This window comes from Lycorma delicatula, chromosome 10, assembly GCF_047948215.1.
Source record: "Lycorma delicatula isolate Av1 chromosome 10, ASM4794821v1, whole genome shotgun sequence".
Lineage (NCBI taxonomy): Eukaryota > Metazoa > Arthropoda > Insecta > Hemiptera > Fulgoridae > Lycorma > Lycorma delicatula.
In genome coordinates this window covers 53,177,883-53,191,505 of record NC_134464.1, presented here as the reverse complement: position 1 = coordinate 53,191,505, position 13,623 = coordinate 53,177,883, and the positions used below count along the sequence as shown (strand labels likewise).

Here is a 13,623-nt window from a genome sequence, read left to right as displayed (position 1 = left end):
AAAAGTATCATAAAAAGACATTTGAATCCTGTGTGTTCATCAAATGAAAAAAACAAAAAAAACATTGTCTAACAAAATTCAGTTAATAAATTCATTAATTATAATAATAGGTGAAAACCAGAGAAGCCTAAATCTGCAACAAATAATAATAAATTGTTAGAGATTATACAAGAATTTATTGAGAATCCTCATTCCTCAAATCACAGCAGCATGAGAACGTAACATTAGCCAAAGTTCAGTGTTTTGAACATTAAAAAGAAAATTTCACCCTTAACAATTCATCTAGTGGAAGAACTTAATGAAGATGACTATGATCAAAGACTTTTAATTATTTTTTATAAAGCTGAATAGTATTTGTGCAGACCCTAATTTATGGCCAGCAAGATCACCCAACTTGTCACCACTGGATTACTTTCTATGGGACCAATTAAAAAGTATTATTTATCATAATAAGCCCCAAGAGATCGACAGTGTACAAAATAGAATTCAAGAATCAGTGCAAAATAATACTGAGAATCGTTGAATAATGCAGTCTTATCCTTTAACACTGACTGGCACAGTGTCAAACAACAGAAGGAGAACATTTTGAATGTTAATAAAATGAAATGTAAGTAAATAAGCAGATGTGCTTTATAAATATTTTTTTTTAAAAATAAATTTATTTGGTAATATCCATTTAATCAAATTTTTATAAATATGTGATAACAATTCCTTAAATTATCAATGTAATTTTTTTCAAAATCTAGACTATTCCGCTGCCATTTTGGGTACAGGCAACTTTCTATTTATACCTTTTTCTTGGCTTAAAGAGAATGATATATCAATCACACAACCCATAGGCCACCCCCTAAGAATGGGTTGAAATTCTATTTCTTGCCAAAAGGTAAAATAGTTGGCAGACCTTATTCTGAAAGTTATGGTATTTAACTGGATCGGTGGTTAAGCGGTTTTCATATTTTTGACTTGCTTCACTCTGTGTATATTATTAAAATGGTATCATCACACTGTATGTAAAGAGCCAAAATAAGAAGAATAGTTACATAAAAGTAATTTTCATCTTATATATCCTAGGTCAATATAAGAAATAAATAATAATATTTGTACATAGGTGAGTGTGAACAAAGTAATTTTGAACTGTTACATAAAAGAATATATGTCCAGTAATATAATAACTGGTCACAGTTATTAAGATTATTTATAAAATGTTATAAAAATTACAAATAAAATACAAAGATTACATAAGTAGTTGAGCATGGTCTACAAATAAACAGAAAAAGAAATTGTTTTTAGTATCATCACAATTCCAAGCATTCATCTAGATTGTAAAGTTATTGTTACCATTTTCTTTTTTTAATGAAGAGATGTAACTTCATTACATCTCTTAAATTTTGTGGTGATATGAAATAAATAAAAATACATTCTTGTACTCATGAGAATGGAGGGCTGAAGTTTATTAAATACATACATGTTTTTAATAAATTATAACCAGCGATTAGGATTAGTACTGTGGAGACTATATATAAGAAATGAAGAACAGCATAGCTACAGTATTTCATCTTATTCATGGATCTGATCAATTTCTTTAGGCTGAGAATATTGTCTGTAAATGATTGGAATTGCCTCGTATTTTTTTGCTTCTGCAACTTTTCTGGGTTTACAAATCTATTCACTATTTATCATAAATATAGTTACGCTGAGGTTTTTGCCAAGATAGTTTGGAAAGTATCTTCAAAAAATTAAACTGCATGAGATTTTACCTTGACCGAGGAAGAAAAATTTTTTGTCAGATGGAATGGTGATAGTCATATTGTTTACATTTTTCTCTGTGGGAGTAATCTTTGTTTTAATATGTTTTAGGTACAATCTATTAACATGAAACTGTTAATTTTACAAAGTGTGAATAGTAAGTGTAGTTTGTGGAGTAATTAAGGTTACTGTGGTGTGAGAAGAACTGTTAAGAACTAATTAAAGTTGTCTTTACTGACTATAAAATGATGGTTGGAATTTAATTTTTTCATAAGAGCACATTAAAAAACATAGAACCATGCTTTAGGAAAACATTTTTACACCCAAACATAATTTCATAAATAAATTCAGATTGCTGTTTTATTCTTATATACGATGTTAAGTAGTGTAGCACTTTTGATGAAAAGTTGTACTACAGCAATGTAATGAAAATGGCTACAGTGATCAGAGCAAGTAATATAAATTTATCAATTTGCTTAGAGGCTAGGACACATTTTGGCAAAATATTTACTCATGATAATTACTTCAAGAGTTTGAAAAACCTGCATAACAATAAAAAAAATAAAAAATTCATTGGTTAGGTTGTATTATCTGATAAGGCAACTTGTTTTTACGTAAATGTAATGTTGTCTTCCAAATAATGATACATAAAAATATTATTTTTTCTATAGTTGGAGGGGTTGGAATAAAATTCTTTTGTTGTTGAAAATGGGAAGATATGGGATGATGGTATTCAGTTTTCACCGGGCCAAACTGAAGTGCACTTATTCATACCCTAATTTAAAATAGGAATCATTCTGTTCTTATAGCACAATTGATTATTATGATGTCACTGATCCGAATAGAAATTTTAATTTACTGCAAGATGTGTCAGTTACTTGGTTTTACATGACTAAAAAATTTGTAATAGATTATTTGAAATAAAACTTCAAATGTGTATGATTTTTTTTATCCCCTGAGTTAAAAAAACCAGCATTGTTTTGATCAGAAAGGGGTATACTACTCTCTTGCTTTACATGATCTGTTCTGGTCTTTTATTTAGCTTCAATGATATAAAACATTTCAAGTACAAAAAGCGTCAAGATCAAAGTCACTTTTTCTGAGAGTAATGGTGTAATGAACAGAGAATGAAAATAAAGGGAAACTGCTTCACTCCTCACTTTCCCTAGTAAGCTTGGTATTTGAGCTTATTCTTAAAGATGACTGTGACATTTTAAGAGGAACTCATGACTTATGTCAGGTCACCTTCAGTTGGTTATGACTGTGGAATTGAACATGTACATAAATCATACAAGTTTCTTGATAAAAAATTTCAAAATTGTTATACTTAAATTTTGATAATCTTTTTTTTATTAATTGTAACTTAAATGTATTGTTTATTTTTGTTATTTTATGAAGTTATTTATTTTATCGCTTTTAGCCATCAGAGAGAGATCCAGGTACATGCATGATGCTTGTAGAAATGTTATCAGAAGCTGGTTGTCCACCTGGTGTTGTAAATGTTATACATGGAGCACATGAGGCTGTAGATTTTATATGTGATCACCCTGATATAAAAGCTATATCATTTGTTGGATCCGATCAAGCTGTAAGTAATATGGTAATCTTGTTGATAGAGTAATTAACAAAGTTATTAACTGTGGCCCTTTGGATTTGGGTAAGATTTTAAAGTGCATCTCTTATTATCTGATGGTCTACAATGACTGGAACATCTCAGAGAGTAGGATCCTGAAAACATAACTTTGAAAAAAGGTAGAATTCCTATGACAATCAAATTTCAATGAATCAGGTCTTGAAGATCACTGAAGTTACGAATGTTGGGTTCAGTTCATTATATGGTATGAGCATTTTTAAGTGACTAATGACCATATGATCATAACGACCAGTGGTCACTTAGATTATTGAGGTTTTTATGAGAACTTATCAATTTATGTTATTGAATCTTTTAACTATAAAACTTACAAAATACATACCATTATTTATGAAATAAAAAGTATCGATGTTGTTTTCTACTAATCATTTCTATAATTTTAAGTTAGTCTGAAATTAAATATGTAGATTTTTAGAAAATTAACCGGAAGCAAATAAATAGGATCCAAAAAATTATACAGGTTTTTGCTAGAAAAGGGGAAAAATGTTCATAATATTTTATATTTCTGCTAGGATTATCATGATTGATTTGAGTATTATTTTTTGCCATTCCTAGCATTCTCACTCTTAACATTCATAGTTGATGTATTTTGGAGTCCATTCTCAAAACTACTTTTAGCAATGAGTCTTCTTAAGTTGGGATCGTTGAATAAATAGCAGTGTTAAGCTCCTCCGATTTCCCATCACTAGTGTCATGTCCTCTTATGCTTGATCCCTCCTGCTCTAATGGCTATACAATTTCTTGAAATTAATCCTTTTGATTCTTCATTTTAGCAGTTCAACTGTTAAACAGTTCTTCAGTTTAACAGTTGAAAATTTTTAAATATTTCATGGGTTTGAGTGTTTGTTTATTAATCATCTCCTGTATTTTTAATTATAGCTTGAATAATTCTATGTTTTCTGGAATATTTAAATGTTTTTGTTTTTCTATGTAATGTAATACATTACATCTGCGTAATTAAGTTTAAATATTGTAGAAAATGTGGAAGTATTCAAGCTAAAATTAAAAGGACAGGAGATAATTAATGAACAAATAAACACTCAATTCCATGTACTATTTAAAGATTTAAATTGTTAAAATGAAGAATCAGAAGGATTAGTTTTAAGAAATTGTCATTAGAGCAGCAGGGACAAACAAGAGGCATGACAGTAGTGATGGGGAGTGGCAGTAGCTTAACATCGCTACTTATTCAAGAATTCCAACTTAGGAAGATTCAATGCTAAAATACTTTTGAGAATGGAGATACTCTGAAACACGTCAACTACGAATGATAGAGTGACAATCCTAGGAATGGCAGAAAGTAACGCTCACATTAATCAGAATAAGGCAGATTAGGTGGATTGAAGTTACTGGTATCTACATATATTAATTTTGCATTGTGTAACAATAAACCACATAAGTTAAAGGGCCTATCTTTAGCTTTTCACTTTTCTTTTCCACTTCGCCTTTTTTCCAAGGGGATATGATTTCATGATAGCTTAAGTATTTAATTATTATCTGAATAACAAATAAACTTAGAAAAATTTAATCACAGCATGGCTATTATTACAAGAATTCTTTGTGATGTTTTGTGCTTTTTTCTTGGTTGAGAAGGGCAACTGAAGAACTGGTGGCAGGAAATATACTTCTTTACAATGGCTTCTTGAGTGATTTAATGTTTGTATAAAATGAAAGGAAGTGTACTGAAAAATGAAAAATTCTATAAATTTGTACAAAAAGAAATGAAAAAAATACCTTTTTAATTCCTAAAATCTGACCGTTTTCAAAAAAAAAAAACCTTTGTATATAAGATAAATTATAAATTGTTGTAAAATGCTAACAAAGATTATTGTTTAATCTGTATTTAAATAGTAACATTGAAAACAAATTGTTATATTATTTATCATATGTATTTTTATTATAATAATATTTCAGGGTAAATATATTTATGAAAGAGGATCAGCCAATGGTAAAAGAGTGCAAAGTAATATGGGTGCTAAAAACCACGGTGTTATTATGCCAGATGCAAATAAAGGCAATACACTTAACCAACTTGTTGGTGCTGCATTTGGTGCTGCTGGACAACGATGCATGGCTTTAAGTACTGCTGTATTTGTTGGTGAAGCACAAGAATGGATGTCTGATTTAACAAAAAGAGCATCTGAATTAAAAGTTAATGCTGGTATGTTTTTATGATATTTTTTCTTTTTTTACTAGCATTTGGAGTAAACTTTTTTTTACATACTCTGAAGTTGAATTTTTTAAAATTATTCTGTAATATTAATTATCTCTTTAAATATATTCATTCCATCTGCCTTGATAATGTTATTCCATCTGCAATATATTTTGGTGGAACCTTTCTCCTTGTTCATCGCTGATGTTATCCAAGTTTAAAGGGAAAAAGTTTAAATGAGAATGTAAAAAATGAATTTTTATTGACATTCTGCAGCCTAAATTTTTGGAGTTCACTAAGAGTTCATTTATAAGCTGATCATGGTTTTCAGCTTTTTAGTTTCCAAGAAAATCAGTAACAACATCTTTGAATGACTTTCATGCTGCTAGTTCTTTAGGATTTAGTTTGCTGTCAAATATATTTTCAGAAATTAATTTTCTTATTTGTGGCCCATTGAATATTCCTCTTTTAATTTGGCTTCACTTAATTGTGAAAAAACCTCAGCTAAATATTTAAAGCCGTTTCCATCGTTATCTAATGTTTTTACAAAATTCTTCATCAGGCCTAGTTTTATGTGTTAAGGTGATAAAATAATAATCCGCTTCAATAAGGGGAAATATTGAGATTTTCCTTTCTTGGTATAACCTGATTTCGTTAACTGCATAGTGTTTATCTGTAGCCCGACTATCTTACAAACACAAAAAAAAAAACATATATTTTGTAAAGCCACTTCGGAGACTATGAAGAACCCCTATTGTTTTCAGGTAAGCAATGATTTACCATGAATGTTCATTATACTTATGAACTTTTTAAATTTTTAACATACTTTTATGTGTTTCTTTCATTCCTACAGTTTGTGCTATCGGTATGCTACGGTATGGTGCTAGAGAAGAAAACTTATTCGAGTTATGCAACAACACTGCCTTTAAGCTTCTTTTTGAAGAGTATAAATAAACGCTAATCTTGAATAATATATTCAAATCCAGTTCAGTCATTAGCCCTCTAACACATCATGGCAGGAACAAATTAAACCATCTCTTCTAAAGTATTTCAGTAATTTTTTATTTTGATTTTTATATACTGAAATTTTAGTATCCTTGTTTAATAAATTAAGATGTGAACCTAGGTGTTCTGCATGTTGTTTCAACAAATACAAGTCACGAATTAGGTTGTTCAGTTCTGCTTGTGTGATGAGGTGAGGTTCAGTATTTGATTCTTCAGGAATGTAATTAATGTCGAAGTTGAGGATTCATCGGTTGAGCCTTCTGGGGAATCAGAGATCTCTTTCCAAGAAGTTGGAGCAATTGGAATCAGTAAATCACACTATGAAGTACTGGTGTGATTTACCATGAAGTAAATCACATGTGATTTACCAATCACACCATGAAGTACTGGTCTCATAGCTGAACGAACATTTGGGTATGTAATACTGCTTTTATTGTTTGAATTGAAACCAGTAACGTTTGTTAACAAAAAATAGCAGTCATCATATGGTTAGTAAGCTTTCGCCAAATCATAGGTATGCCAAAAGGCAAATGCTCTTTTTTTCCTTTTAACCACTGGGTTAGCTTAACATAGCACTTGATGCATGCTACATGTGGAGCCCAAAATTTATGTTGGTCTCCCAAGGGACAGTCAAAATAATGTTTGTAAGCAGTTTTCAGCAGCTTTTATACTGGTTTTCGTTGACTTTTCGTGATGAATTCTCTGCTAACATAACAAAAAATATATAGAGAATTATTACAAGTCTGATTTTTATTCATTGTAGAATTCAAAATGTTTTACTGAATGAAAGTAAGCTGAAATATTACAGAAATGCTTACTTAATTATAAAAATAATTAAGTTTTAATTTATAACTACATCATAACTTAAAATACTTCATAAAATTGTTTCACCATGGAGTGCAATAAACACAGAGCAAAACATACTCACTCGCAACTTAATAAATCATGATTCAATAAAATAATACCAAAAGTTGTTCTGTCATAAAAATCTTTCACTAAACTTATGGTATCACTTATGAAACAATCTTTTACAGCAAGTCATACTAAGAGCTGAAATCATACTGAAGAAACTTTCATCACATTGAATTGCTCATTACGTGACTCACTGACATGTCGATACATGTTTGACTTGGACATGAAATGACATCATTCGACAATTATGTATCAAATATAGGTCTACAGCATGCATAACAATATAAATCAGAAATGAATAAGCAAACATAGAAATGTACTAACTTATTTGTACTGTTTGTTCTACAAATGATGGAACAAGTGTATTTAAGGGGCGTAACTTAAGAATATTATGTGATGGGTTGTTTTGGAATATACAATCAGATTCAGTAAATAAAATACTATATAGAACACCTGCTCCGTTTTCAGTTCCAAGTTTTATGTTGACCAGTGTAATTAATGATGCTTACTAAACAGGAAATTGTTTATTTCTATCTTCAAGATTAAGGCATTTATGTTTAGTAAATACATGACACATTTATTTTCAGGACATGTACCAGGCACTGATCTTGGACCAGTCATATCACCACAGTCAAAAAACCGTATTTTGGATCTTATACAGTCTGGTGTTGATGAAGGTGCAAAACTTATTCTTGATGGACGAAATCTTGTCGTTAAGGGTTATGAAAAAGGAAACTTCATTGGACCTACAATACTTGCCGATGTTAAGGTAAAAAAGAAGACTTATATTTTTCATTCATATTGTATGATGGATGGTGAAAATTACTCAGTCTGACTAAGAAGGGAGTTTAAACCACGGAATTGGTGTTCCATTAAGTTCAACAGACTTAGAATATTACTTTTCAAGTTTCTAGAATCGTTATTAGCAATAATTCTTGTTTGATCATCAAAATATTTCTCTACTGTTACTATTGTCTGTATTGTTGAATAATTTTTCTTTTATATAATTTTTTGAGGATTTTTTAAATAGTTGAAACTAGATTTACTGATTAAGGCAAATCTTCTATACAGCCAGAACCAAATTCTTAGACTTCATTGTTTTGTTAGCCTTATATTGTCCTACTTAATGATAACACCTTTCTCCCACAAGTGAGAGTAATGTTTTGAAATAACTGTTTGATCTTCTTCAGTCTGATGGTAATAATCACAATACCTTTTTGTTGGTGTTGAACCTGGTCGGTCACTGGATCATGTTAATTAACCATTAATTGTAAATTTAGTACATTGGCTCAATTTTTTTCTATTTTTTCAGAGTTGATTTAGTCAGGATTCTTCAGTCAGCAACCTAAATTAGGGGGTATGCATGTGATCAATAATTTCAGAACTGACATTGTTGTAGGCTTCTAGAAATTGTTGCACCTTGGTCATAAAATTTCTGTTAAAGTTAGCAAATCACTTTAGTGATAATTTCATTGTACTTGTCACACTTCTTAAGTATTTCAAGTACATAAAATTAATTGTTGACTATTACAGTGTCGAAAATAGTTAAACACTTTATATGTTTATTAAAGTATTTTGTTCACTTTAAAAATAATGTGCAGCTTTTCTGCATTCCAATGCCATTGATCTGGTGATTCATCTGCCTTCAGGAAGAATTTCCCACCCCCAGGGCAATAGTGTGCCCTTCCTTCTACCGCTCATCCACCCTCATCACAGGCTGTTGGTAGTTGGCTGAAGCGGGGTCATTTATACTGATGGCCACTTGGTTGTCGGAGTCACATCTGTGAGTACAGGATGCACCATGTAGTAAGCCATAGCTACACTTCGTGAAAGTGTGGTTGACCTTTACATGGGAGAGGCTTTTTAAGACATATCCCATTTGTTGCATCCCTATTTTGTACTACTGTTATATTATACACTAGTACAAAAAATTAAAGGAACACGTACATATTATGATTAAAAAATGATTGTATTCAAACTGTTTTAACTTTACAACAAATGTGCTTAAAGAGACGAATAAAAAAAGAAATTAAAGCTCGAATACTCTACTTTTTGTCAGTGCACTTCAAATTTCAAAAATCATCAAATTAAAAAAAAAATCAGTGAGAAGAAAAGTTTTAAAAATTTGAAAGTTTTCTTCGTGTTTGAATGAGTGCATGGTGAAAACAAATTTTTTCAGTAAACTGCATTAAAATCGTTTGAAAGCTTAAGACTTAGGCTTTATTTATTTATTTTTTTATGTCTACAATTTTTCTGAACCAAAATATTTCACTTTAAAGAGAAAAGGCCATTTTTTTCTTCAAAATACTGCATATCTCTTGATCTAAGCAACATATTGACACAAATAAATATGGAGATTTTGATCTAGCTTTAATGACAAATTGTGAGGTCTTTAATGTAACATTGCAGTTTTTGGATTTTGTTCATTTTGTGCCACGATATTGAAATCCTTAATGATTGAGACTGTAGTATGATCTTGAGTTAAGCTGAGAGCAGGTGATGCATGTTGCCTTCTCAATCTTTAAAGATTTCAAATCTCGGCACGAAATGAACAAAAGCCAAAAACTGCAACGCTACATTAAAGACCTCACAATTTGTCATTAAGGCAAGATCAGCTAAATCAAAACCCTTTAATTTCCATTAATTTATTTGCATCAGTACGTTCCTTAGATTGGGATATATGCAGCATTAAAGACAAAAGTTGCCTTTTCCCTTTAAAGAGGAATATTTCAGTTCAAAAAAATCATAGGAGGAATAAAAAAAAAATTAATGCCAAAGTCGTAAGCTTTTAAACGATTTTAATGCAGTTTACTGAAAATATTTGGTTTCCCCCATGCGCTTGATCAAAAACAAAGAAAAGCTTTTTAAATTTTCAAAGGTTTTCTTCTCATTGATTTTTTTTTAATTTGATGACTTTTGAAATCTAAAATATCTGTCAAAAGTTGAGTATTCAAGCTTTAATTTTCTTTTTATTCATCTCTAAGCCTCTGGGTTGCAAAGTTAAAGTAGTTTGAATACAATAATTTTTTATCATTAAATATAAATGTTCCTTTTATTTTTTTGTACTGGTGTAGTAGGTACTTAATTTTAGTTTGAAATATCAGGAAAACATAATTTTTGCCGTTTTTTTTTTTAATCAGTCATCGCCCTCCTAGACCATCTGAACACCTCCAATTTTCTGTAGGCCTTTTACTGTCCCCCCTGAAAGCCTCCAGTGCCCACTAGGGGACATTATCGCCCATTTTGAGAATTAATGGTGTAAAATATGTTACACCATTAAATTAAATTGTATTAAATACTGAAAATGATTTTTTAATTGTTGATAACATTAAAAAAAAATAATGTGAAATAATAAAAAAAATTTTCTTTTAATTCAGGATATATTTTGTGTTTACAATATTTTACATTAATTTTTTTTAAATGATCTAATAGTTTGCTCACTATCAATTTTTTTTCAATTTCAGCCGGGCATGAGATGCTACAAGGAGGAAATATTTGGCCCTGTATTAGTATGTTTATCTGCTGATACACTTGATGAAGCGATTTCAATTATTAATAATAATCCGTACGGTAATGGAACTGCCATATTTACTAATAATGGAGCAACTGCAAGAAAATTCACTCAGGAAATAGACTGCGGGCAGGTAATGGCAAACAGAGTTATCATTGTTGCATGATAGTATTATTCTGTATATAATCAGTGCACAAATTTTTATGTTTTCTATTTCTCAATGTTTTTGACATACAAGGGCTGTCTGAAAAGTTTTGATCCTAACATAGAAAGACATTTTTTTCTGTCAAATATAGTTTTATTTTTCAACAAAGTCTCCTTTCAAGTTGATAGACTTTTCCCAATGATGTTCTAACCTCTTTAACCCTTCCAAATAGTAGCTGGTGTCTTTTTCCACAAAATAGGCGTTTACATGAGATAACCTCCTCATCTGATGATAATCTCTCTACTCCAAGCGAAACTTTAAGGATATGAAACAAGAAAAAGTTGCTTGGGGCCAGATCTGGTAAATACAGTGAGTCGTCAATCAATTCAAAGTGAAATTCATGAATTTTAGCCATGGTGACCGTCAAAGTGTGAGCAGGCACATTGCCTGATGGAAAAGCACTTTCTTCTTCAAATATGGTCATTTTTTTTTGCAATTTCTGCTTCACCTTGTCAAGTAATGGTGCATAATACTGTCCTGTTATTGATTTGCCTTTCTGAAGATAACCGATAAACAAAATTCTGTTACTATCCCAAAAACCAGTCGCCATCACCTTCCTGACCATGGAACAGTCTTTGCCTTTTTTCAGAGTAGGTTCACCCCTTGCAATCCATTGTTTTGACTGTTGTTTCATCTCAGGAATGTAGTGGTGGATGCAGGTTTCATCTACAGTTATGAGTCGACGTAAAAAATCTAACTCGTTTTACTTAAACTGCTTCAGCAGGGTCTTGAAAATGTTCATTTGAATGCGTTTTTGGTCCAAAGTAAGCAAATGCAGCACCCAAAGCACAGGTAGCTTACGCATATTCAATTCTTCAGTTAATATATGACAAACATGTTCTTTCAATATGCCCATAGTCTCTATCTCTCTAACTTTAATTCGTCGGTTTCCCAATACTATTTGGTGAACTTTTTCAATGATATCAGTGGTGGTTGCAGTTTTTGGTCATCCCAAACGCTCATCAACCAAGCTGGTATGACCATGTTTAAATTCAGCTGCCCATCTTTTCACGGTGGCAAATGATAGGACAGAGTCCCATAAACAGTGTCCAACTCGGTTTTAATTTGCATCGGCATATTGCCTTTCAAATGCAAGTATTTAATCATGGCACGATATTCAATTTTTCCCATTTTCATCACAGTGACATAGTCAAACAATTATGAAACAACTGAGTGTCCAACACTCACAGTGACTTACTCAAACAATTATGAAACAACAACTGAGTGTCCAAAATGGCAAAATTTTATTGAGTACCTTTCAATGCAACTTTCGTTGACGAGTGCTGCCATCTTTATGTTGAGGCTGAAAACTTTTCTGACATCCCTCGTAATGTTTTATTTAAGGCAATTTGTATATGATCCATTTTTTAATCTGTTTCACTTTACCTAGAACATGATCAGTTAAATAAAATAAATAAAGTTTTTCTGTACATAATTGTATATTATGTAGATCAAGATAACGTCACTTTAAATAAACTATAATTATAAAAATGTAAATTATATGATAAAGAATAAATATAAATAAAGCTCATATTAAATAAAGCTTATATATTTTATTTCCATATTAATTATTTGAAATACAAACATATTAAATAATATTAATATAAATACATTTTAGAAGGGATTAGTGAAATTTATTACAGCATTATTCTCAAATGTATTTATGAACGTTAAATGGACGCAGAGAATTCAGGATTTTTTAATATAATTAAAAAATTCATCGGCAGGATAATTTTTATCGGTAAAAGAAAATTTTTTAATTGTATTTTAAATAAATTTATGGGAAGATTTTTTCAAATGGTTTAGATATTTATTAAAAATCTCAACAGGGCATAATAAGGCTCTTTCTCATAAGCCAAAGTATTGTGCTGTTTTATGAAAACAGTCTTACTTTGGTTTGGGAGAAGTAAACATTTTTATTTTTTAAGAATACATGACTATTCTCTTTACTGATGATTGTCACATTTATAAATATAAACATAAGTTAAAATATTGAATTTTCTGAGTATCTTTCTATGCAATTTATACTTATGGACACCAAACGATGATGAGGCAGCCTATTTTTGTACCTTGAAAATGCATTCTTACTTTATTAGGGAGCCTTGAGAGATGTCATTATATTTTAGACAGGAATATTTATAGTGTGATGAATATTTATTAATGTTGATAAGCTTACAGTTTATAAAGTACTTCAAAGAAAAACGTATGGTTTCAGTTCAGTCATCCAAGTGAGCTTATTATGTAATAAAACATCTAGAAATTTCATGCGATGGGCAACAAGAATATTATATCATTAATAGAAATTCTATTTTTGTGGTCAGTAATATTATGCCTACCTGAGAAGAACAATGAACAATTTTATCCATATCTAGAGTTATATTGTTACAACTCATGATTTGAATGAAATATCAGTCTGATAAGTGAGAATGCTTTTATTTTTC

General features: G+C 30.5%; 1 protein-coding gene across 3 annotated transcripts in view; it reads left to right on the top strand.

Annotated features, from left to right (window-relative positions):
- LOC142331457 (putative methylmalonate-semialdehyde/malonate-semialdehyde dehydrogenase [acylating], mitochondrial) overlaps positions 1-13,623 on the top strand; it is a 247,944-nt gene that overhangs the window by 224,957 nt on the left and 9,364 nt on the right. For all 3 annotated transcript variants that reach the window (XM_075377382.1, XM_075377381.1, XM_075377380.1), the window contains 4 exons: positions 3,167-3,334; positions 5,312-5,558; positions 8,054-8,235; positions 10,931-11,110. In XM_075377382.1, the coding sequence (XP_075233497.1) occupies positions 3,167-3,334; positions 5,312-5,558; positions 8,054-8,235; positions 10,931-11,110 (777 nt within the window). The remainder of the gene's footprint in view (positions 1-3,166; positions 3,335-5,311; positions 5,559-8,053; positions 8,236-10,930; positions 11,111-13,623) is intronic.